The 24,716-nt window shown below is 36.1% G+C and overlaps 1 protein-coding gene across 1 annotated transcript in view; it reads left to right on the top strand.

Annotated features, from left to right (window-relative positions):
- LOC123532010 (PMS1 protein homolog 1-like) overlaps nt 1-23,722 on the top strand; it is a 36,878-nt gene extending 13,156 nt beyond the window's left edge. The window contains exons 4-14 of the mRNA XM_053517578.1: nt 786-1,066; nt 2,956-3,078; nt 5,896-6,033; nt 7,722-8,792; nt 10,990-11,086; nt 13,351-13,538; nt 16,934-17,079; nt 19,583-19,777; nt 21,263-21,374; nt 22,358-22,531; nt 23,478-23,722. Coding sequence (XP_053373553.1) covers nt 786-1,066; nt 2,956-3,078; nt 5,896-6,033; nt 7,722-8,792; nt 10,990-11,086; nt 13,351-13,538; nt 16,934-17,079; nt 19,583-19,777; nt 21,263-21,374; nt 22,358-22,531; nt 23,478-23,657 — 2,705 coding nt within the window. The 3' untranslated portion in view covers nt 23,658-23,722. The remainder of the gene's footprint in view (nt 1-785; nt 1,067-2,955; nt 3,079-5,895; nt 6,034-7,721; nt 8,793-10,989; nt 11,087-13,350; nt 13,539-16,933; nt 17,080-19,582; nt 19,778-21,262; nt 21,375-22,357; nt 22,532-23,477) is intronic.
- The last annotated feature ends 994 nt before the right edge of the window (nt 23,723-24,716 follow it).

The raw sequence follows: 24,716 nt of genomic DNA on the forward strand, positions 1-24,716 counted from the left end.
GTCGCAAAGGCAGAATCAGTTGTGTCCAGCATGATAAGGATTAAGGTAATCGCAAAATGGCTAAATTGTTGATTGTTTTTGATATAATTTGTCTATTCTCATCTTTATCTGTTACCTTAATTTATGTAATGCAGTAAAGATCAAAGAAATATTGCCACTGTATGCAAACGAGTTACAGAGCAAATGGGCGATAACTTACATCAATGTAGTGCTTGTGTTTACACAAATTTATGTTGCTGGTTCCTTTTACACACATTTCCATTTACACACACCCATGTTGCTGAAGTTCTATTTATAAAACCTTTGTGCAATTGCTTGTTTCCTCTACAAAAAAAACAACATGTTGCTGCACTGTATCTCCATTTAAAATGAAATTTTGCTGCTGGATTCATTTACCGGCACTTGTGTTGCAATATCTTTATTTACATACAGTTGTGTTGCAGGTTCCATTTGCACTTACTTGTGTTGCTGGCTTCATTTACTTACACTTGTGTTACAGGTTCTGTTAACTAATACTTGTTTCACTGGTTCAGTGTGCGAACACAAGTCTTGTGTTGCTTGTTCTTTTGGACATGCACTCATGTTGCTGGTTCCATTTAAAAACATTTGCATTCCTGGTTCCTTTTACATTTATAACAAACACTTGAGTTTCTGGTACCATTTTCACTCAAAGTATGTTGCTACAATAAGTCATGTAGTTTTTATTTACAAAATCTTACGTTGCTAGCTTTACTTGCAAAAGGAAATTGGGTGGCAGGTTCGGTACACAAATACTTGTGTTGCAGGTACGACTGTAACAGCTGTTAATATTTTCAAAAATGTACCAGTACGAAGACAGTTTTACAATACTGTAAAGAAAAAGAAAGAAGAATTGAAAAAGGTAGAAGATCTTCTCATGGCTTACGGGATTATACGGCCAGATGTGCGTATAATGCTTAGAAATAACAAAGATGTTGTATGGCAGAAAACAGTTCAGTCTGAGACTAGGAATGTATTGTTGGGAATATTTGGAAGAAATGCAGTAGCACAGATGGAGCCAAAGACTGCAAAATGTGAGGAAACAAAGGTATCTATGGAAATATTTCAATGATTCAATCTTGATCAAAATTTACTTTCTTGTTTATATTGTATAAAATTTTTGAAGGTATTTACTAGTTCATGTAACAATGTCGCTTATAAGATGTTCTTTTCGCATGCGTGCTGCGATTTATTATGCAAAAGTTACTGCCCTATTGAAATTTGAATAGATGGTACATCTGCATGTTTTATGCTTTGAGAGTTAAGCCTGTTAGAGTAATATCCTAGTATTATTTTCATCAGATGTAATATTTTTAAACAGTTATCTTTTTTAGGTTTTAATTTCTAAGATTTAACCCTTATGCTAGACATGACTGATTCTGCCTTTGAGGCCAGTGCAGATCATGATCTGCACTGTTCGCCATTCAGTCGGTATCTTTTTGGTATGCACCCCTTTTAACAGTCAATGGTACTGTCCAAATTGATGGATGGACAAGTTCATTATAGAAATTTAGCATGGTAAGGGTTATGAAATAGTTTACCTTCAATATAGGGTAAAAAATCAGGATATTGCTGTAGTAGTTGACTAGTTGTCCTTCAGCCTCAGTCATTCAAAAACCAATGGCTTCAGAATTTATTTAATTAAATTAATTTTATTCATTTTATTTAATTATTGCTAGATTAAACAACAAGAAATTTCTTTTTTAGCTCATCTGATTTTTTGAAAAAAAAAATGATGAGTTATTGTCATCACTTGAGCGGTTGTCGGCATCGGGTCGGCGTCGGCGTTGCCTGGTTAAGTTTTATGTTTAGGTCAGCTTTTCTCCTAAACTATCAAAGCTATTGCTTTGAAACTTGGAATACTTGTTCACCATCATAAGCTGACCCTGTATAGCAAGAAACATAAGTCCATGATGCTTTTTTCAAGATTTATGGCCCCTTTTGTACTTAGAAAATATCAGATTTCTTGGTTAAGTTTTATGTTTAGGTCAACTTTTCTCCTAAGCTATCAAAGCTATTGCTTTGAAACTTGGAATACTTGTTCACCATCATAAGCAGACCCTGTACATCAAGAAACATAACTCCATCTTGCTTTTTGCAAGAATTATTGCCCCTTTTGGACTTAGAAAATCAGTTTTCTTGGTTAAGTTTTATGTTTAGGTCAGCTTTTATCCTAAACTATCAAAGCTATTGCTTTAAAACTTGCAACACTTGTTCACCATCATAAGCTGACCCTGTACAGCAAGAAAACATAACTCCATCCTGCTTTTTGCAAGATTTATGGCCCCTTTTGGACTTAGAAAATATCAGATTTCTTGGTTAAGTTTTATGTTTAGGTCAACTTTTTCTCTTAAACTATCAAAGCTATTGCTTTAAAACTTGCAACTCTTGTTCACCATCATAAGCTGACCCTGTACAGCAAGCAACATAACTCCATCCTGCTTTTTGCAATAATTATTGCCCCTTTTGGACTTAAAAAAATCATTTTCTTGGTTGAATATTATTTTTAAGTCAACTTTTCTCATAAACTATCAAAGCTATTGCTTTAAAACTTGCAACAGTTTTTCACCATCATAAGTGGACACTGTACATCAAGAAACATAACTCTATCCTGCTTTTTGCAAGAATGATGGCCCTTTTTAGACTTCGAAAATCATGGGTAGGACAATATTTCTATTATACAAAAAAAATCAGATGAGCGTCAGCACCCACAAGGCGGTGTTGTTGTTGGAGTTCTTTTGGCTTTAGGCAGTTTCAGAATGGGTGTTTCCTGAGAAATTTCCAGGAATATTTCCCCAGATTTTCTCAGAAATTTTCAAGGATATTCCTGGGAATTTCTGCATGGTGTAAGAGCCAGGATGCTCAAGCATGTGGTGATTCACTATATAGTAAATATAAATTAGATGTAGACATTAATTTCTGTTATATGATTTGTAGGTGGCTATAGATGCATTCCTTCCAAAGAGTGATTGTGAAGTCAGTATAACAAGTAGGTCTACCAATGACAGGTGTTTCCTTGCAGTGAATAAACGACCTGTACAGCTGAAGGAATTTGAGAAGGTAAAGATTTGTCAATTTTCACTTGTCTATTGGTAGATCAGCGTACCAAGTAATGAAATTTTTATACCCCCAATATATATATATAGGAGTCAGTTTTGTCGCTTTGCATCCCGAAATCTAAGTTATTACTAAATGGATTTGATTGAGTTAAAATAGATGTCCAACCTTATCACCCACATCATGTGAAACAAGGTGCATAAATCTACACCAATTTTTATGCCCCCAGCATCTACTGATGCGGGAGGCATATAGTGATTGTCCTGTCCATTCGTCAGTCTGTCCGAGCACAAGATTGGTACCTTAGGTGGTAGGAGGTGTAGCCTAGGACAATAGAAATCTTTTGTATTCATTCCGTAACCACTTAATTCTTTTGTTCCTTAAGTGGTCATTCTGTTGTTTTCAAACAATGGAATGACCACCTAATACATGAATTGTATGGGTGTCCGTCCATCCGTACGAGGTTAACCAAATGGGACCGTTTCGTCTAGCATCAATACCCCTTACTAGAATGACTTGATACTAATGCAGATGTAACCTGTGACCATTCCTCATCTTCAGACATCACCTGACCTCAGTTTGACCTTGACCTCATTTTGGACTTTGGTTGCTTTATATGGGCCATCTCTTGGTTAACCAAATGGGACTGTTTCGTCTAGCATCAATACCCCTTACAAGAATGAATTGTTACTAATACAGATGTAAACTGTGACCATTCCTCATCTTCAGACATCACCTGACCTCAGTTTGACCTTGACCTCGTTTTGGACTTAGGTGCAAAATTTATCAACAAGGATGCCACTGGGGCATCAAACGTTTATTGAACGCAGCTCCTTGTTCATGAATTATGCCCCCTTTTACTTAGAATTTATGGTTAATTTTTATGAATTTTCACTATATCTCAGTTATTATAAAATGCATTTGTTTCAAACTTGAAGTAGTTGTTCCACATCATCACACACATCATATGACACAAGGTGCATAACTATTGCACCAATATTTCCTGAATTATGGCCCCTTTTTGCTTAGAATTACACTTGGCTAGTGTTTTGATACACTTCATCTGTACCTCTCTTATTGTTTGACATATATTTTTAACACAGACTCAAGCTATTGTGCAATATTCATCCACCATTTGAGTCATTAAACACTCCAGTGACAGTTCTTGAAAGATTTAAATGTTTTTGGTACACAGGTGTGACATCATAAAATACAGGTAAAGTTTGACTTTATCTACAAACCACCAATTTTATATGTAGTTTTGGCCCCTTTCCAACATAAAATTTGTCAAACTCATGGTTGCCGGTCAACAACTTACGAAAGGCTTGACAGATTTAGATAAATTTTGGTACACAGGTGTAACATCATAAAATACAGGTCAAGGTCGATTTAAATTGCACCTTCTTGTGGCCATGTCTTATGGTTGCCATTCTTCTGTGACAAGACCATATTGTGGGGGTATTCATTACTCCTGTGACAGTTCTAGTTGAAATAAGAAACGATTCTCAGATTGCTTATCTCCTTCGGTCCGTCCGCCACACTTCATTTCCGACCAATAACTGGAGAACTGTTTTACCTAGTACCTTCAAACTTCATAGGGTGGTATGGCTTATGGAGCAGACGACCCCAATTGTTTTTGGGGTCACTCAGTCAAGGTCACAGGAGCCTGAACATGGAAAACCATTTCCCATCAATAACTTGAGAACCACTTTACCCAGAATGTTGAAACTTAATTAAATAGGATGATTAGACATGCAGAGTAGATGACCCCTATTGATTTTGAAGTTACTATGTTAAAGGTCAAGGTCACAGGGCCTGAACATAGAAAACCATTTCCGATCAATAATTTGAGAACCACTTGACCAAGAATGTTGAAACTTGATAGGATGATCGGACATGCAGAGTAGATGACCCCTATTGAGTTTGGGGTCACTCTATTAAAGGTTAAGGTCACATCGGCCAGAATATGGAAATACATTTCCTGTCAGTAACTTGAGCACCATTTGACCTAGAGCCTTCACACTAAATAGGGTGATAGGACTTAGTTAAAGAGTAAATTACCAGTATTGTTTTTGGGGTTGCTCTGTCAAAGGTCAAGGTCACAGGGGCCGTCTCTCTGTCACACTTAATTTTTGATCAATAACTGGAGAACCATTTGACCTAGAACCTTAAAACTTTATAGGGTGATAGGGCTTACAGAGTAAATGACCTGTAATATTTTTAGGGTACTAGGTCAAAGGTCAAGGTCACATGGACCTGAAAATGGAAAACTGTTTCTGATAGATAACTTGAGAAACATCTGACCCAGAATGTTGAAACTCATGAGACGATTGGACATGTAGAGTAGATGACCCATATTGATTTTTGGGTCACTTGTTCAAAGGTCAAGGTCACAGGGTCCTGAACATGGAAAACAGTTTCCGATCAATAACTTGAGAACTACTTGATTCAGAATGTTGGATGATTGGACATGTCAAGTAGGTGATCCCAATTGCATCCAACCATCATTGTTTCTTCAGAATTTTATTCCTGTCCCCTTGACTTCTTGCCTTTTACAAATATGCATTGGGGGAGACATGCACTTTCCTACAAAAGCATCTTCTAGTTAGTCAGGATCTTCATTGTCTGTCTATTTAGTAAGTTTGAGAAACAGAAAATATTTATTCTTTTGTTCTCCAGACTTATGACTTTTCATCTTTAGTGATGATGTAGGGGACACATGCACAATATTTCAGAGAAAGGTACTTGAGTAGAATCTAACCTAACCTTCCACAAGCAGGTTTCAGTTAAATTTTTGTTGAATTTTTGTATTTATTTTAGATTGTAAAACAGCATTACTGTCACCACATGAAATGTGATGGAAAACATCCAATGTTCTATATTAGTGTCACTGTGCCATCCAGGGATATAGATGTCAATGTGGATCCAAACAAGACAAAAGTCATGTTACATGAACAGGTAGGGAATGTTTTATATCAGTATCACTGTGCATTCCGCGGGGACCTCAACAAGACAAAAGTCATGTTACATCAACTGTTAAGAAATGTTTAATATCTGTATTACAGTAAAAATTTCGAGATACAGATGTTACTTTGTATCCATTTGCTCAAGAGCAATTTGTTTTTTTACCTGGATATTTCGGCTATGTCGCATAGCCTTCATCAGCTGACTGCACTAAGTTCTGGTCAGTGGGTGCCAAATGACTTTGAGTCATCACAGACACCAGGAGAGGACTGTACACTGGGTGATGACTTAAAGTCATGTGACCCCATTGACCAGAATTCAGTGCAGTCAGTTGGTGAAGGGTATGCGATATAGCTGAAATATCCAGGTAAAGAAACAAATTGCTCTAAGTAAATAAGTAAATGGATTTATTCAAAATATGGACAATCCAGAGCAAGAGAACAACCTTAATTGTTGTAAGACAAGTCATGTTACACCAAAAGGTAAGTGATGTGACTGTTTTATTCAAAACTTGGTAGATGTGAATTCAAACTCAAATATAAAAAATTATTATGTGAGAATACTGCTGTTCCATTCAAGAACTTACTGATATAAATATATAGATGGCAATATGAGTAAAAATCATGGCAAATTAACAGAAACAGTTGAATCTAGGTAACTCAGATTTGCTCGTCTTGAAATTCTAGCTATCTTGAAAGATTTTCTAAGTCGCACCAAAATTCTGTTTGCTGTATTTATTTTCACTGCACTTAATTCATATTCAACTTAATGCAACTTTGATTGCGTCAGAGAAATTTTATGTCCATCAGTAAAACTCCTGTGTATTTGCCTCTCTATATGTCTATATGTTGAAGTAAAAAGATATTTCCCAAAGTAAAGGGTTGATATTGCATTGAAAGTATAAAATGAAAATGAACTATGAATGAAATATGTTTTAAAATGCTATGGCGTCATCTTAAAATTATATAGACCAGGTTTACAACACATATATGAGGGTATGGCAACACTGTTAGCAAAAAACACCTGCACCAAGTATCATTTTTATGCCCAATTTCTGTCTAGAACCAAAATGCTCAGTTCCTGGGAATAAGAGATACCAACTTTCAACTGTAGTTCATAGTTGTGTTCTTTTGATTTGATAATGTTAAAAATTAAATCAGTAGGTAGATGATGCTTTTCTCCATGTCTTTCAGTGAGAATATGTCTTCTGGTTAGCTACAGAATTGAATTTAATTGAAAAGAAAATTCAGTTAGAGAGAATGCTCAATCAAGAAAAAAAGAAAATCTCTTAGAAGGGAATTTACCATTTGTTGCCTTGGCATTAAAAACTTCCCTACCATCTTCACCAGTACACTTTGGAGGAATTCATACTTAACAACCATTTATATAAAGCTTAATAATTAAGGCAGGTTCACCTTTAGTACCCCATGACAAATGCATGGAAAAACAACTAACTCTCATGTGTTTCTAGAACAAGTAATCTGTCAGTAACAAGTTTCAAAACCTTCTTAAATATAGGGAGTAATCATTTCCAAATATCTTAAAATTTTCTTTTTTCTTTGTTGTATGAATGGAAGTCAGTCCCTTTAAAGATGCAGATGTTATTTGAAGATTTGATTACTATTGACAGCAAGTGTAAAATTAAATGATTAATGGAACACTGTCTTATATTCTATTTGTAGGCTTCTGCCATGAAATTACTTACCTCGTTGTTAGAAGATCTGTATGGACCAATTCAAAAAGTCCCAGAACCAGAGAAAACAAAAACAGCAGAGACATTAAATGACTCAAATTCATCATATATGTCTTTCGATTCAAGTTTTGATGCAACAGATTCGGACAGAACAGATTTTGCAGCAAGATCATGTCTGAAGGAGAAAAACTACAATATTGATTCAGTAGGTGGATGTGTGAAAAGCAGATTCACTTTAGTGAAGTCAGATAAGAATAAAAGCATTGATCACTCTTTGGATGAAAATTTGAATGTTGACAAAATAGGTGACAATGTTTTAAATGACAAAGGCAGTGATATTGGATTAAATGTGGATAAATGTCATGAAGATGCTAGTGATAAACTTCTGTCTAATGGAGCTAAGCTTGAGCTAGGGAATAGGCTAGTAGTTTATCATTCAGGATGTGTAGCAAGTGATAACACTGACGTAGGTGGAGAACAATCCACAACTAATGTAGGCGAAAAACATTCAAAAAATTGTGTTGATGAATCTCATAAAGAGGAAGAAGCAGGTTCTGACAAATTGGAAATGTGCTCGCATTCTATAAACTCAAGAAATGCAGAATGCACAGAGAATTTACAGACACAAGTTGAAAAGGGAAGTTTTGATATGTTAGATGATGATTTAGAGGAATTGTTAAGGACTCAAAATAAAACAAGAGAGACTTCAGAAATAGATAAATCTTTGAACAGTACTGATAACATATTAGCAGAAATGGACGTTACTTTGGTTGGTGATATTGGAGAAATTGGTAAAAAGGTTGATGATAAAGTAGACCGAGTCGGTGTTGTAAGTGGAAATTTGGAGAAAAGTAAATCTGAGGAAAATCTGACAAACATTCTTGACTGGAGTAAAGGGACAGCAGAGAAGGTGAACAATGGTGATTTTGTGAAGCCTGTGCAGCTATTGGCTGGTGGTGGTCATGTGACTAGGAAAAGACCACCCTCACCCAGTCAGGATCCAGAAATAATTGCAGTAACTCCTCCAGTTAAAAGAAAATCTTCAGAATTTAATTCATCGGTATGTAATTATTATCATAACAGTGTTATTTCGAATATTGAAAATTTGAGGTTGAATATGGATAACTATAAAAAGCTGGGTTTTTTAATGTATCAGGGAAAGAGTTTTAAACAGTCTAAAAGCTTTCTACTCAGTCATGTTTGCAATTTATATATATTGTAATTATGTATTTGCAAATATGAAAGGAATAGTGATTGAACTGAATATATTATGTGGGTCCGAAATAAGCAAAAAACTAGCTCTAAGGTGAGCAGAGGCCTTTGTGGCCAAGTGGTCAAAGTTTCTGATAGATCATTCACCATTCTTCGTTGTAGCTTCAGAACCTTGCTTCTGGCATAGAATTCTTTTATGTGGGGAAGCCATCAAGCTGGCTTGTGAAAGGTTGGTGGTTCTACCTAGATGCCCAACCATGCCTGAAAAAGCCATACTCGGGGCGTTGATTCTCCATGTGACTATTATTGTACGGAAGCCATCATGCTGGCTTACATAAGGTATGTGGCTCTACCAAGGTGCACGCTTATGATGACAGGGATCATCCTACAAGGCGATTTGAGCGATATCGTCGCTTTAAAGTCGGCCACTTCGCCTAATTATCGCCTCCGGGCGAAATCCGAATCGCCGAGTTTTTATCTGTTTACTTAAAGTTGTAAAACTTGATGCATATTCTAGATTAAATTATCGATAAATCCATAGTCAACCCCGCCTACTCGCCTGTCAAACTTCAGCCAATCGTAGCGTTAATATCCCACAGTGTCGATCAATAGTATTGTAAGCCGCTGCCATTTTGAAAATTTTCAATCGGCGTGTAAAAAGCCGATAAACTTAACGAGAGCATGATCTTATGCAACAATTGTATATTATTCTTTTATTTTATTAAAGATTACATCAAAATTTATTTCAGTTACCATGATTACGGTCAATTTCTGTAAATGAATTGCTCGGGTACTGTTAGGGCTGTCATCGATAGAAACGATATCGATGTATCAACGATATTTTTTTGTCGATCGATGATCGATTCCCATTTTCAAAAATCGATATTTTAAGGAGGAAAAAAACTACCCAAATAAACACGCAGACCCTAAAAAACAACTAAAGTTCACAAAGTTGTAAACTTGGATAAATGCAAAAAAAGGAGTGAAGGCAAAATAAAAATGAAAGATGTTATTAATTTTTATGTATTTCTTTTATTTCATAAATGCAAATACAACACAATCAAACAGAAATATGGAAATTAGGCAATAAAACTTAAAATAGCATTTACAGGAAGGTATATAGTATCATATGAACAAATATGTCGTTAATCTAACTTAATAATCGATATATCGATGTATCGTCGATATTTGTCTTCTGATATATCGGTATCGTCGATACGCCTAAGACCCAATCAATGACAGCCCTAGGTACTGTTGATAAAAAATGATTTCGCGGACGTCAAAAAATATTGTAAAAAGATTGCCATTACCTACGAGTTTGGTATTATTTTCGAAAAAATAACTAAATAATTAAATTAAATGTATAAATCTGAACAAGTTGATGCAAAGTTCAGGCATTATAAAAGCACGAGAATCGAAACATGAATGAAAAATTTCACGGCGTTTTGAACGTGCACCTGTTAAATTTAAGAGTTTCGGACATGTAAATTTCGGATAAAAATTTAAAGGAGACTTTTTCATGGTTAAGATTATACTTTATTTAGAAATTCATGAAAATGATAATGCAAGAATCAATTTCCTTAAATAATTACTGTTTATAAGTTACAGCTAGACCCATAGAAAGTGAATATATATAGGCAGGAAACTGAATGCTATGCCGATTCTTCTCCTTAAATTCCTCAACTTCTCCCTAAATTCTGTGGAGGGAGAAGTCACTTCTCCCTAAAATTTTGACCTAGGATGATCCCTGGATGAAATAATTCATGGTGGAACATCTGGGGTATAACGCCACCATCAAAGCTGGCAAATGTCCATATGACCTATAATTGTTACAGAGTGTCATTAAACCTAATAAAAACAAAATAACATGCCTGAAAAATGCTTTGATGAGCATAACAGCAGATCTGTGATGACAGATGAAAACATCTGCAGTCAAAACTTAAAGTTTTAGACCTGTATCATTTTGTTTTTCTCCTGTGAGATTTGAATGTAACGATAGTCCTGCAGTTAAATTGAAGAAATAAGTTCAAACTTTACATTTTCAGTTTGACCAGCCTAAACTATATGATATGGTTGGGAAAAGTTCTGCTGAAAAATATTCACTGGGATTCCTGGCATTCTCAAAGGAAATGAGACCAAAAGGTAAATGAAATATTTGAGCTGCATATCAAACAAAAACTGATAACGGAAGTCGTGGTGTGATATCATTTACCGAGGTAACATAGAATAAAGTTTGGACCTGGCATACACCGGGGATAATAATTTGGCATGAAAACATCATCCCATGTATACATCTATAAAAACATAGGTTTTTTTCTAAGGATAGAAAAGATGAAAAATGTTGATAAGTGAAATAATTCAAAATGATGCCTTCAAATAAAAGTGAAGTTTTGAGGATCTCTTGAGTCATTGGCAAATTGGCAAATATCTCAAAAATTGTACACCTAGACATCTTCTTTTTATTGACCATATAATACTCAAATGTCAATTAACAACATGCACAGTTTCATTTAATTATACAATTGTAAAAAGATTTCTTTTCCTTAAAAATATTATTAAAATTATGTATTTTTTACAGAATTGTGTGTAGTATATTTCGAAATTTAATTAGGCAATCTAATTACCAAAACACAGTAGCATAATTCCAAAGAAGGAAATATGACTATAACATATGCTCTTGCTGATTTTTTCTTGTTGTGAAACATTTCTCATGTAACAGGTGTAACATCCATAATAGTCAAGACCAAAGATAATAGAAAGAAATCATGCAACTTTTCAGATATGAAAATGATAGGTCTTTAACCCTTACCATGCTGGATGCGATTGATTCTGCCTTTGCAACCAGTGTAGATCATGATCAGCCTGCACCTCCGTGCAGTCTGATCATGGTCTGCACTGTTCGCCATTAGTTAGTATCTATTTGGTAAGCACCCATTTTTATACGCCCGTTTGAAAAACAAGACGTATTATGGGAACGCCCCTGGCGGGCGGGCGGGCGGCGTCCACAGACCTTGTCCGGAGCATATCTTCTACATGCATGGAGGGATTTTGATGAAACTTGGCACAGTTGTTCACCATCATGAGACGGAGTGTCATGCACAAGAACCAGGTCCCTAGGTCTAAGGTCAAGGTCACACTTAGAGGTTAAAGGTCAAATTCAAGAATGACTTTGTCCGGAGCATATCTTCTTCATGCATGGAGGGATTTTGATGAAAGTTGGCACAATTGTTCATCATCATGAGACGGAGTGTCATGCGCAAAAACCAGGTCCCTAGGTCTAAGGTCAAGGTCACACTTAGAGGTCAAAGGATACAAGAATGAAAAATTCAAGAATGACTTTGTCCGGAGCATATCTTCTTCATGCATGGAAGGATTTTGATGTAGCTTGGCACAGTTGTTCACCATAATGAGAGGGAGTGTCATGCGCAAGAACCAGGTCCCTAGGTCTAAGGTCAAGGTCACACTTAGAGGTCAAAGGATACAAGAATGAAAACTTTGTCCGGAGCATATCTTCTTCATGCATGAAAGGACTTTGATGTAGCTTGGCACAATTGTTCACCATCATGAGACGGAATGTCATGCACAAGAACCAGGTCCCTAGGGGTTAGGTCAAGGTCGCACTTAGAGGTCAAGGATACAAGAATGAAAACTTTGTCCGGAGCATTTCTTCTTCATGCATGGAGGGATTTTGATGTAACTTTGCACAATTGTACACCATCATGAGACGGAATGTCATGCACTGGTCCCTTCTTTTGAATTACTTCCCTTTGCTGTTACTATAAATAGCTTATATTGTAACTTTTTCATTACAAATCGTAGGGGAAAATCGAGCCCCTTTTTCTGTAGTACAACATGCATGTTACATCCAATTCTGAGGTGTATTTTGAGCTATCTCTACCTGGTAAGGATTTTTGTATGGACTTGTAATTTTTTTTTTTTTTTTTCTCTCTTTAAAGATTAACTTCCCTTAGTTGTTACTATAAATAACTTACATTGTAACTTTTTTATAATTGACCCTAGGGAAAAACCAAGACCACTTTTCTGTGGTACAACATTGATGTTACTTTCAAATTTTGGGTGTATTTTAAGGTATCTCTACCTGGTAAGGATTTTTTTTGTGGACTTAGAAAAATAAAAGAATTACAATAATTTCTAAAAAAAAACATTGTAAACAACTAGAAATTTAAAATTCCATTTGCAAATACAGGTAAACAAATTTGCTGTGACGGGCGTATATTGTGACATTCTGGCACTCTTGTTACAGTTAATGGTACTGTCCAAATTGAATGATGGACAAGTTCATTATAGAAATATAGCAGGTTAAGGGTTAAGGGTTAGAATACTTCTTCAGTGTGTTCTATATCTATAACACACCCATTTGTTAAGAAACATTTGATTACATTCAGTGCTAGAGGATAACCCAGATTCCAGCTATGATGAGATCACCAATAAAGTTAGACAACTCTGGCAGCAGTTACCTGATCTTGACAAGAAACAGTTCGTAGATGCAGGTAAAACACAAGTTCAGGACCTGAAGAAAAAGGTATCGGAACAGAAAAAATTGGCACAGAAACTAGACAGGAGGCTTCAGCCTGTAAGTGTCTTCATAAATACTTTTTTAGAAAATACTTTTTTATTTACTTTTGAATCGGTAATATTTTGACAAGTAAATGAACTTTTAGGGGGCCAACATATTTAACACAGGGATTTTTGTATGAAAAATACATTTTTAGATCATACAGTTCAAATGATTCAAGGTGACTCTTAAAAAAAAAAAACACTCTGAAATTCAAAAAAAGTTTCTGAACAGATATAAACATATCTGCACTGTGGTGTATAACTTACAAATTTAAGTAGAAATTCTTTAAAACCGTATTGAGGATTTTATGGATTGAACATTAGACTAGAGGGTCAGTTCATTGAAAATAATAAAGAGTGCCGCAGTTAAGACGTTGAGATCGGTGTGGATCCAGATCAGCCTGCACATCAACTCAGTCTTATCTGGTTCCAATCTGTTCCCTTTATCAGTTGCATACAAGTTCTAAAACATGTTTGCTCTTTGTTTTGTTCTGTTAATTGTCATTAATTTTTTAGCTCACTGGAGAAGGGATGAGCTGTTGTGATCGCTCCCTATCCTTCGTTCATCTGTCCCATCTGGCAGTTGGTCCACACTTTCCTTCAGGGGACCTCCATGGCAAAGTGGTAATGGTCTCTGACTTAAAATCACTCATCGATGTGGGTTCGAGCCTCACTCGGGGCATTGAATTCTTCATGTTTGGAAGCCATCAAGCTGGCTTACGGAAGTTCAGTGGTTGTACCCAGGTCCCCGACTGTGATGAAATAATGCACAGAGGGGCACCTAGGGTCTTCCTCCTCCATCAAAGCTGGAAAGTTGCCGTAAGACCTGTATCTGCGTCAGTGCGACATTAAACCCAACAAAACGAAACAAACAAACACTTCTCTTCAGATGACATCTCCTCTGAAACTACTGGTCAGAATTGCACCAGACTTTGTCAGTAACATCCTGGCAGTTTTATCAAATGGGGATGACCTGGACCCTTTTAGATACAGTTAGAGCTAAAACTAGAAGTACCTGTAAACAACTTCTTCTCATGAACTGCTTGATTGATCTGCATCAAAGTTATTCTGCAGCATCATAAGGTCCTGTCCCAAATTTATTCAAATGCATGGGCTTGACTCCTTTTAGGGGTCACTAGTGCTAAAAATAGAAATACCTATAAACTGCTTCTCATGAACTGCTTGATGGATGTTCATTAAACTTGGTTTGTAGCATCATTGTAAAGTCTGCTCTCAAATTTTCCAGATGGGGGCACTTGACCCCTTTAAGGGGCCACTAGAGCTACAAATAGAAATACCATTAAACAATCTTTTCTTTTGAACAATTTGATGGATTTTCATCAGTTTCTGTCTGTAGCATTATTATAAGGTCCTCTCAAAATTTTTTTCAAATGGCGGCGCTTTGACCGTTTAGGGGCTGTTAGGGGTAAAAATAGAAAAACCTTTAAAAAACTTTCTCGTGAAAGGCTTAATGGATCTTCACTCAATTTGTTTTGTAGCATCATTGTAAGGACGTTTCCAAACTTGTTGAAATGGAGGCACCCGGCCACGTTTTTTGAGGCCACTAGAGCTGAATATAGAAATACCTTTCAGCAACTTCTTATCATCTCATGCAGTTAACCATCCTTCCAAAACACCCTCAGCTTGCGGCAGTTGTCTCTGTGTGTATTTTTTCTGTCAAATCTAAAGATTTAGGAACCATATAGTGTTTAATGTGTTCGTCATCAGCTAATTTATATAAATAAATCAAACTGTCTCTGGAATGTTTGACACCCATAGCATATAATGGTCCTCTTCCAAAGTTGCACACGCTCCAGCCTGTTAAAGCTATGAAACTCAGGTGATCGATCTAGAGCCGTCATGGCCCACTTGTTTTATAAGTATTTCAGTTTCATTTTGTCAGTTAAACAAAAAATTGTGGCGACAATTTTTAGCTCGACTATTCGAAGATTAGGGGAGCTATCCTACTTGCCCCGGCGTCGGCGTGAGCATGAGCGTTAGCGTCACAAGTTTGCTTACCACCCCAAATATTTTCAAAGTCCTTTGAGATATTGCTTTCATATTTTGCATACTTGTTTACCATCATGACCCCAGTCTGTAAAAAGGAGGAGGCAACTCTATCAAGCGTTTTGACTGAATTATGGCCCCTTTTCGACTTTGAATAAATGTTAAAGTTTGCGTACCACCCCAAATATTTTCAAAGTCCATTGAGATATTGCTTTCATATTTTGCATACTTGTTTACCATCATGACCCCAGTCTGTAAAAAGGAGGAGGTAACTCTATCAAGCATTTTGACTGAATTATGGCCCCTTTTCGACTTAGAATATATGTTAAAGTTATCGTGACACCCCAAATATTTTCAAAGTCCATTGAGATATTGCTTTCATATTTTGCATACTTGTTTACCATCATGACCCTAGTCTGTAAAAAGGAGGAGGTAACTCTATCAAGCATTTTGACTGAATTATGGTCCCTTTTTGACTTAGAATATGCTTATTGTAATGTTAAAGTTTTACTCATTGCTTATATTATTAGCTCGACTATTTGAAGAATAGGGGACAATAGGGGAGCTATCCTACTCGCCCCGGCGTTAGCGTGAGCGTCACACAAATGTTAAAGTTTGCGTACCACCCCAAATATTTTCAAAGTCCATTGAGATATTGCTTTTATATTTTGCATACTTGTTTACCATCATGACCCCAGTCTGTAAAAAGTAGGAGGCAACTCTATCAAGCATTTTGACTGAATTATGGCCTCTTTTCGACTTAGAATAAATGTTAAAGTTTGCGTACCACCCCAAATATTTTCAAAGTCCATTGAGATATTGCTTTCATATTTTGCATACTTGTTTACCATCATGACCCCAGTCTGTAAAAATTAGGAGGCAACTCTATCAAGCATTTTGACTGAATTATGGCCCCTTTTTGACTTAGAATAAATGTTAAAGTTTGCGTACCACCCCAAATATTTGCAAAGTCCATTGAGATATTGCTTTCATATTTTGCATACTTGTTTACCATCATGACCCCAGTCTGTAAAAAGGAGGAGGCAACTCTATCAAGCATTTTGACTGAATTATGGCCCCTTTTCGACTTAGAATATGCTTATTGTAATGTTAAAGTTTTACTCATTGCTTATATTATACTATCAAGCACTGAGAATAGTCGAGCGCGCTGTCCACTGACAGCTCTTGTAATATCAAGTACTGAGAATAGTCGAGTGTGCTGTCCACTGACAGCTCTTGTTAACAGTACTAAGTCATTGTTCATGAATAGATTACAAAACCTCCAAATAAACTGGTATAGAGACAACAATAATTGAATGCCGGCATAGTAACCATTATGGATCCAGATCAGTGCATATCCGTACTGTTTGTGCTGATAACATGTTTTTTGCTTGTTATTTATAGGTAACTGGTACTCCAAGCATCAAAGAACAGCTGTTGGCTTCAAGTAAAAAGTCTACCCCAGTACAGAGTATACCTGTTAAGTCAATGAAACTTCCATTTTGTCTGGAAAAGCTTCAGCACCTTTACATGTCAGGGCTGAGGCAAAGGTAAGTCTTTAATTATATGTCTCCCCCACCACTGCGGTGGGAGACATATTGGTTCACTCCTGTCCATCCGGTTGTGTGTCTGTCTGTCACAGATCTTGTCCACACTCTAAGTTAAACATTTCTCATGCAATCTTCACCAAACTTGAACGAAATGTGTTTGCAAATAAGTCCTCGGCCAAGTTTGATAAATAGCCAAATCGGCCCAGGCAATTCGGAATTATAGCCCTGAATAACTGATCCGAACCACTCATCCAAGTCCACTTTGAATCACTAAACCAAAACTTACTGAACCATTCATCCAAGTCCACTTTGAATCACTAAACCAAAACTTACTGAACAGAGTGGCCCTTTGAATTATTGAACCAAAACTTACTCCTGAAGTGTACTTTTCTGAACCAAAACTTAATCCTGAAGTTTATGTAACTTTTCAGATGATTAGGCAGTTGTGGGAGACATGCGCTTTTCTCAAAAGCAGCTCTAGTTTTTTACCAATTTATTCATTGGTATGTGAAATATTTCATTATAAAAGAGAAGAAAAAATTAAGACAATGACTGACTTGATATGTTTGCCATTGTACATTTTAGACAGTTTTGTCCAAACAGTTTAATTTCATATTGCAAAATAAGTCACAATTTGTTGTCGGAGCCTTTTGAACTTTCAAAATATATTAGATTGCTTGCAGTTAGTATATCACCATATTCATTGTGCAAATGGTATTAAAATATTTTTCTTCATGGGCCATCATAGGACTTTATTTACCAGGGTTTTCCCTGACACACAAAATCCTGCGTTTTGGTGCATTTTTGCCTGAAATGACCCAAAAAAATCGTTACTTTATGCCATCAATGGCGCAGTTGTAACAACTTAGTCCAATTCAACCAATGGAGAATTTCAGTCTCATTTTCAGAAAATGTGTTGTTTTTTTTTCGTAACTAAAAATAGAGTCTTATTTTAGCAAACCAATCAAAAGTAGCAAATTGGTCAGCTGACCGGCATTATTCGATAACTTTTAGGATTTTATCGCTGCTAATACTTGTGCGAGATATTGCAAACACACAAACATGATGCAGAATTCTTCAGCGGTGAATCCGATTCGAACGTTCAATCATGTGAAAAGATTTGTCAATTTTAGGTGCGTAAGTTACTTGAAAATGAAACATTTACTTTGTAAATACAAAAAATATCAATTTATGAATTTGAAACTTTTTTTTTCAAACTGTTCAGTTCAGTAATTCTCGCCTTTATGTTTACATTGTGAAATCATACTTTCTATGATGATCAATCTAAATCATCTTAAAGAATTCACTTTTTAGCAGCTGCAAGACAATTTGCCACTCTTAAAGAGAGAAAAAAAGTAAAATAACAATCTAAGTGTGTCAGCCTTACAGTACCTGCTCTAAGACAAGACTAATATTTTACATGTGAAATGTCGGATCAAATCAGACAAGACTAGAATAATAATAATCATAGGATCTTCCTAACAAACCAATTATATAGATAACATATACAACATTACATATGCATTACTTTAAGTACTATGTCCCCTTGAAATTTCAAATGACCGCTAAATTCTAATCTTAGGGGGACATATGTCCCCCATTTTGAAAAGTCTAGGGAAAACCCTGATTTACCCTTGTGAAACATGAGGTATTCTGGCCAAGATTCAATAACCAGCTGGATTGTTTTAGAGTTATGGCCCTTGAATTACTTAAAATTCTGAAAATTGAAAGCATCCCTTCTGTTACTTGGGTAGTTCTTATCAAATGTTCATCAAACTTGTTTAAAATGTTTATGGGTATAATATCTCGGTCAAGGCCAAAAATCAGCTGTTGATCGTCATAAATCCTTGTCATTATATTTGTCTGTATGAAATTTAGGTCAAGTTCAAAAGTGCAGTACCTTAGGTCAAAAACTATGTCACTAGGTCAAACATTGTAAAACTTGGTTAATGATCTATCTGATTTACATAGAACATGATCAAAATGATCTGTCTATGAAATATAGGCCAAATTATGTACTAGGTTATCTGGGGTAACAACTAGGTCAGGAGAACAATATAGGGCCTTCAGGACACTCTTACTGAGATAGTTATAATAGTATGTAACTTATTCTTGGATTTAAAAACTGAGGAAATTCACAAAAAAATGATGGCTTGATTCAGAATTTCAAACAGTTACTTAAGTATGCCATCTTAGGAGTTCCATCAAATATAATGAGTTTGAATAAAGATGTGTGTTGGAAATGTATCTTTAGCACCAACAAGTTGTCTTGAAAGTTGTTTTTTAAGACAACTGTTTGGTGTTATAAGAATATGTCGGGTGCAGTAGAACTTTTTTCTATCTTATGTGACAAATTTAAGAGGAATCTTGTCTCTGTATAAATAAGCTTAAGTCTCAACTTCACATATGTATACTTTAAATATTGAAAGTCAGTTTTCGTCATTTTCGCAAAGAGTTCTTTTGTTATTCTTGTATCATAAAGACATGACAATCTTTATTTAAGTCAAACCCAGCAACAAACTACCTTGAAGCTCATTGGTCCTTTGAAGTTCTATAACAGCTGGGTGTGTTGCCATGGTAACAAGATACAAATTATTAACCCTCATCGCGTGGAGGAGACATTGCTTCATAGAGAATTGATGGAGAACCACATAATCCCAGTGACTAAACTTGAAAATTCCATAGGACTTAATGAAAGGTATACAACCTGCTGGAGTTACATCCCTCTTAATGAATAAACCTTTAAGTATGTAAATAAGAACAAACATAGTGATGGGAGCCAGTCTAGTATCTAGTATATTTATGCCCTTTCAGAGAAGAGAGATTACCGCCTCGATAGCCTAGTGGTAGAGTGTCCCCTTCGAGTGCGGGAGGTCTTAGTTTCGATCCCACCTGCGTCATACCAAAGACGTGAAAAATGGTACCAGTAGCTCCCTTGCTTGGCGCTCAGCATTAAAAGGGAAACTGGCCTCTTCTCTCATACCCTCGTGGTGATGGATTCCTTCAGGTATGAGGTGTAAAGAGTGATTAATATAAGTTGTAGAACTTCCTTCACAATCGACCTAAAATAAATTCTTTATATAAGAAGAGGGATATATGGTTTTGCTCATTGTTGATCTGCCAGTCCGTCTGTTCAACTGCCAGTTGGTTGGTAGACCTTTTAGTTTCTGATCAGTAATAAGAGATTGAGTTGTCCCACAAACCTCAGACTTTATAGGATGATTATATGTGGTCAGTAGATGAACCACATTGCTTAAAGATTCTGTTGGTCAAAGGTCAAGGTCACAGTGAATTTGAGACTTAATTTCCACCCAATAACTAAAGAACTTGTTGGCCTAGAGTCCATTTGAGCCGTGCCATGAGAAAACCAACATAGTGGCTTTGCGACCAGCATGGATCCAGACCAGCCTGCGCATCCGCGCAGTCTGGTCAGGATCCATGCTGTTCACTAACAGTATCTTTAATTCAAATAGGCTTTGAAAGCGAACAGCATGGATCCAGACCAGCCTGCGCGGCGCGGATGCGCAGGCTGGTCTGGATCCATGCTGGTCGCAAAGCCACTATGTTGGTTTTCTCATGGCGCTGCTCATATGATGATTGCCTGTGGTAAGTAGATGCGCCTGGTTCTTATAGGGATCAGTAGGTCTGAAGCAGAGGTAACAGTGGCTTTAGACTGAAAATGGTTTCAAATCAGTTGTTTAGGAAAAATTAGCATAAAGCTTCAAAACTTTATGGGGATGTTAACATGTAGTCAGCAGTTTTTGAGATGATTGGATCAAAAGTCAAGGATACATCATACGAAAGGCATGTTGCCATAGTTACAAGATACAGCCATGGTGGGGACATATTTGTTTTACTTACAACTCTTGTATTTTATTTTGTGCCTGTTATGACTATAGTAATGTCTGCGACAATCTTACTAACCATAGAATCTATCTTCATTATAGATCTACAGTCATATTGTTCATTAAACATGTTATTATTTTCTTGTATTACATTTTTGGTCAAAACTTGATCAACACATAAGATCATATGCTTAGCAGCATTTATTTTGGCAGAAGACCCAATCTGATTATACTAAGTTCTGTGCTCTTAGAAATGCTGACCTTTTGTAAGCTAGTTGGATTCTGGCCTCACATATAATAATTTGACAGGGAACAGGTATATATTTTGTATATTTTAGTTCCCTTGGTAGTACAGAGCTGTATCAGATGTTGCTGGACATGGTTCCATCTAAAACAGTTCAAACATATGTTTACATTGAAGACAAAAGATTAAAAGCCAATGGTATTGAGGTATGTATTACCATGAGTTCGGAACAAAGGCAAGTAATGGCTTAGCAACCTTTACAGTTTTAGAAGTGTATCTTGTTTTGATTTCAGACAGTCCACAAATTATTCTTATGGCTCTTGATTTAAGGAAACATAGTGTAATTGCCATATTTCATATCTTGTAACTGGATGAAAATATTTAAATGAAATTTGGTCACTTTAAAGACATTCAAAATTAAAAACGTTTTACCGAGAGATTTTTCAAATTTTTTCATTTTTGGGGGAGATAATCGGTATTGAAGTTAACATTGATGCCTATGGGAAATATACAATTTCTTTGATTATGAGAATTTGAACTTAAGTTTCGAAAATTATTTGCGATAGAAAGCTGCATTGTATGATTCTGATACAAATATCAAAAAGAAATCTAGAAATTCCCCATAGAGAAAAGGAGAAAATCAGTTTTTCTAGTTTTCAGGAGAGATAACTCATGAAAAACCAAAATGATCAGGGGAAGTAATTTAAAGAAAATTTTTGAGAACTTCTGTCACTATATAACTTGTCACCTTATTTCTACCGTTTGACATTTTCAAAGCTTACTTTACCAAGTTGTATGTACGCTGTTGGTGAAATTGATGCCTATTATGGGTAGTCATCCTTAATTGATTCAGTTGAAAGTTAAATGTGTGGATTCAGTGAAGTTATATTTTCTGGTCCTTTGGGATCATGGAGTCTATTCAAAATATGTGTAATAGAGTTCCGCTTAAGTAGGTTCTAGAGGACATGAAAGGTGTTGCACATTTCATTACCTCTCATGAACAGACAGGTCAAACTGAGTCTGCTATTATTCTGCTTGGTTTCATTCTATGCTTCCAAAGGATCTTTTTACAGGTTTTATTATCAAAATCATAATAGCAACTTTTTAAAAACTTTCCTTTAAGCTTAGATAATAACTTAATAACTATTTTTATCGAGACACAAAAAAATGCTTATCAATTTTATACAAGATCCGATGCCACATGGACCAGGATAGTCAGCATGTGATGGAAATTGTTGGCTTAGCCACCTGTATGCCCATGTATGGTGTGAAAGATCTTCAGGAAATTCTAGAACTCATTGTACATTCAGGTGCTACTACAGTTTACAAAGCCAGGCCGCTTAAAGTGTCGTTCTACCTGCAGGTAAGTATTTTTAGCCTTCTGCCAAGCAAGGACTATAACATGGTTTTAATTAATTTCGTCTCACTGCTAAGCATGGACAAATGACGTTTCCAGGGGTTTTCTCAGTTATATAGGCTGAGCTTGTTCCTTTATTTACTTCAACCTTCAGCAGATATATAGCTGGTTCCTGAATGTACTACAACCTTCAGTAGATACATAGCTGGTTCCCGAATTTACTACAACCTTCATTAGATATATAGCTGGTTCCAGAATTTACTACTACCAACAGTAGATATATAGCTGGTTCCCGAATTTACTGCAACCTTCAGTAGATATATAGCTGGTTCCCGAATTTACTACAACCTTCATTAGATATATAGCTGGTTCCAGAATTTACTACTACCTTCAGTAGATATATAGCTGGTTCCCGAATTTACTACAATCTTCATTAGATATATAGCTGGTTCCCGAATTTACTACAACCTTCAGAAGATATTTACCTCCACTATTGATATTTTCTGTTGTCTTCTCCAAAGCCTGTCTGATTAGATCAGTAGGGAGAGCACAAATCTACGGATTACGGGGCACGAGTTTGATCCCCAGGCAAGGGGTGTGTTCCTAGTCACAATTTGATAAAACTAAGACGTGTGTCTGAAATCATTCGTCCTTCACCTATGATTCATGTGGAGAAGTTGGCAATTACTTGTGGAGAACAGGATTGTACAGGAACAGAATCGTGGAACATTGGTCAGATTAACTGCCCACCTTTACATAACTGAAACACTGTTGACAAACGGATTTAAATCCCAAACAAACTCACAAACGTATTATTTTAGTTGAATATATGACAATTGTTTTCTGCCAGTTTTACAGTAGTTAGTGTCTCTTTTTAGTTATGTACTGCAGTGGATTTCAACTGTTTTGATAACATAAAGATATGGATATTTAATTCTTTTTTTTTCTTCAGGGAGAAGCTGTAAGAATGGTAAGACAGCGACCAGTCCATAGATCTAGGGAAGACATGTTGGAACTTTTGGAACAAATGGAAGACAGTCTACCTGAAGACTGTGTTACTTGTTTACATAATAAACCATTTATACAGACTGTATACAATTTAAATGATGTTCCTGCATCTCAAACAGCATGATAAACTTCAAAATGAAACACATGTTTATAAAGCATTTTTATCTGAAATAAAGTATCTGTATTTTTTTGTTTATTGACTTCAAAGAAATTTAAAATGGTACAAAACCATTATGTAAAAGGAAAAAAAATGTTTAACTTATGTGTAAGAGTAATATCTATGTTTGACTTTATTATCCTCTGCCAAAGGCGGAAGGATATAATTATGGCGTCGTCCATATGTCTGTCTGTCCCACGCCTTATCTAAGCCATGGTTTGGAGAATTAGAATAAAACATGGTAGAAATGTTCACTGATATACAAAAAAATGCGACCCGACAAGTTTTAGTTGAATTGCTTGAGGGAGACTAGATTTATGTATTTTGTACTTGTAAGGTAGTACATAAATAGTCAATTACGTCTTCAGAATCCCTCGGTAAAAATGTGTTATCCCTACATTGATGTAGCATTTAGCTTAGCCGTCCGAAGTATAAGGTGCGCAATTTTACTCGCCCAGGCCGCTGTTGCATGTAGGTTAAAGTATTGCAGCAAGTTTCTAAATTTCATCATGTCTTCTTAACTTCTTCCCCTATTGACATCTAACTTCGGTCGGCACTAATTCTGCCACAATGAGTGTACGCACGCATTTAATGTACGCTAGTGGACGTTTGTTAAACCTAACCATAGCCTTTAGTCAGTAAATCATACGAGCGTACACCAGATAGGGGCAATTTAATGTTGGCAATCTATAGATACTTCACGAAGGGTTGGCCATGGTAAGGGACGTACGTACCTCTGATAGTTTATGGTTCGGTATCCTAAAGGTCAAGATTACTGTGAACAGATACCGACTTTATTGGTAAGTTCCTCAATATCATGTTCATGATATTTTTAATTATTGCCCTTATATTCAAACCAGACCAGCTAGTAATGGTCCTGTGTAAGTTGATGGTCAAGGTCACGGGTCAGATTTTGAAATGGTTTATGGCACCCTTTTCGATTTCACTTCTGTCTTATAATATCTCTTAGCTTACTTCGACATGTACTGCGGACTTACAATAGGGGTTTTCTCAAACTGTATATAA

Source organism: Mercenaria mercenaria, chromosome 11 (genome assembly GCF_021730395.1).
Source record: "Mercenaria mercenaria strain notata chromosome 11, MADL_Memer_1, whole genome shotgun sequence".
NCBI classification, from domain to species: Eukaryota; Metazoa; Mollusca; class Bivalvia; order Venerida; family Veneridae; genus Mercenaria; species Mercenaria mercenaria.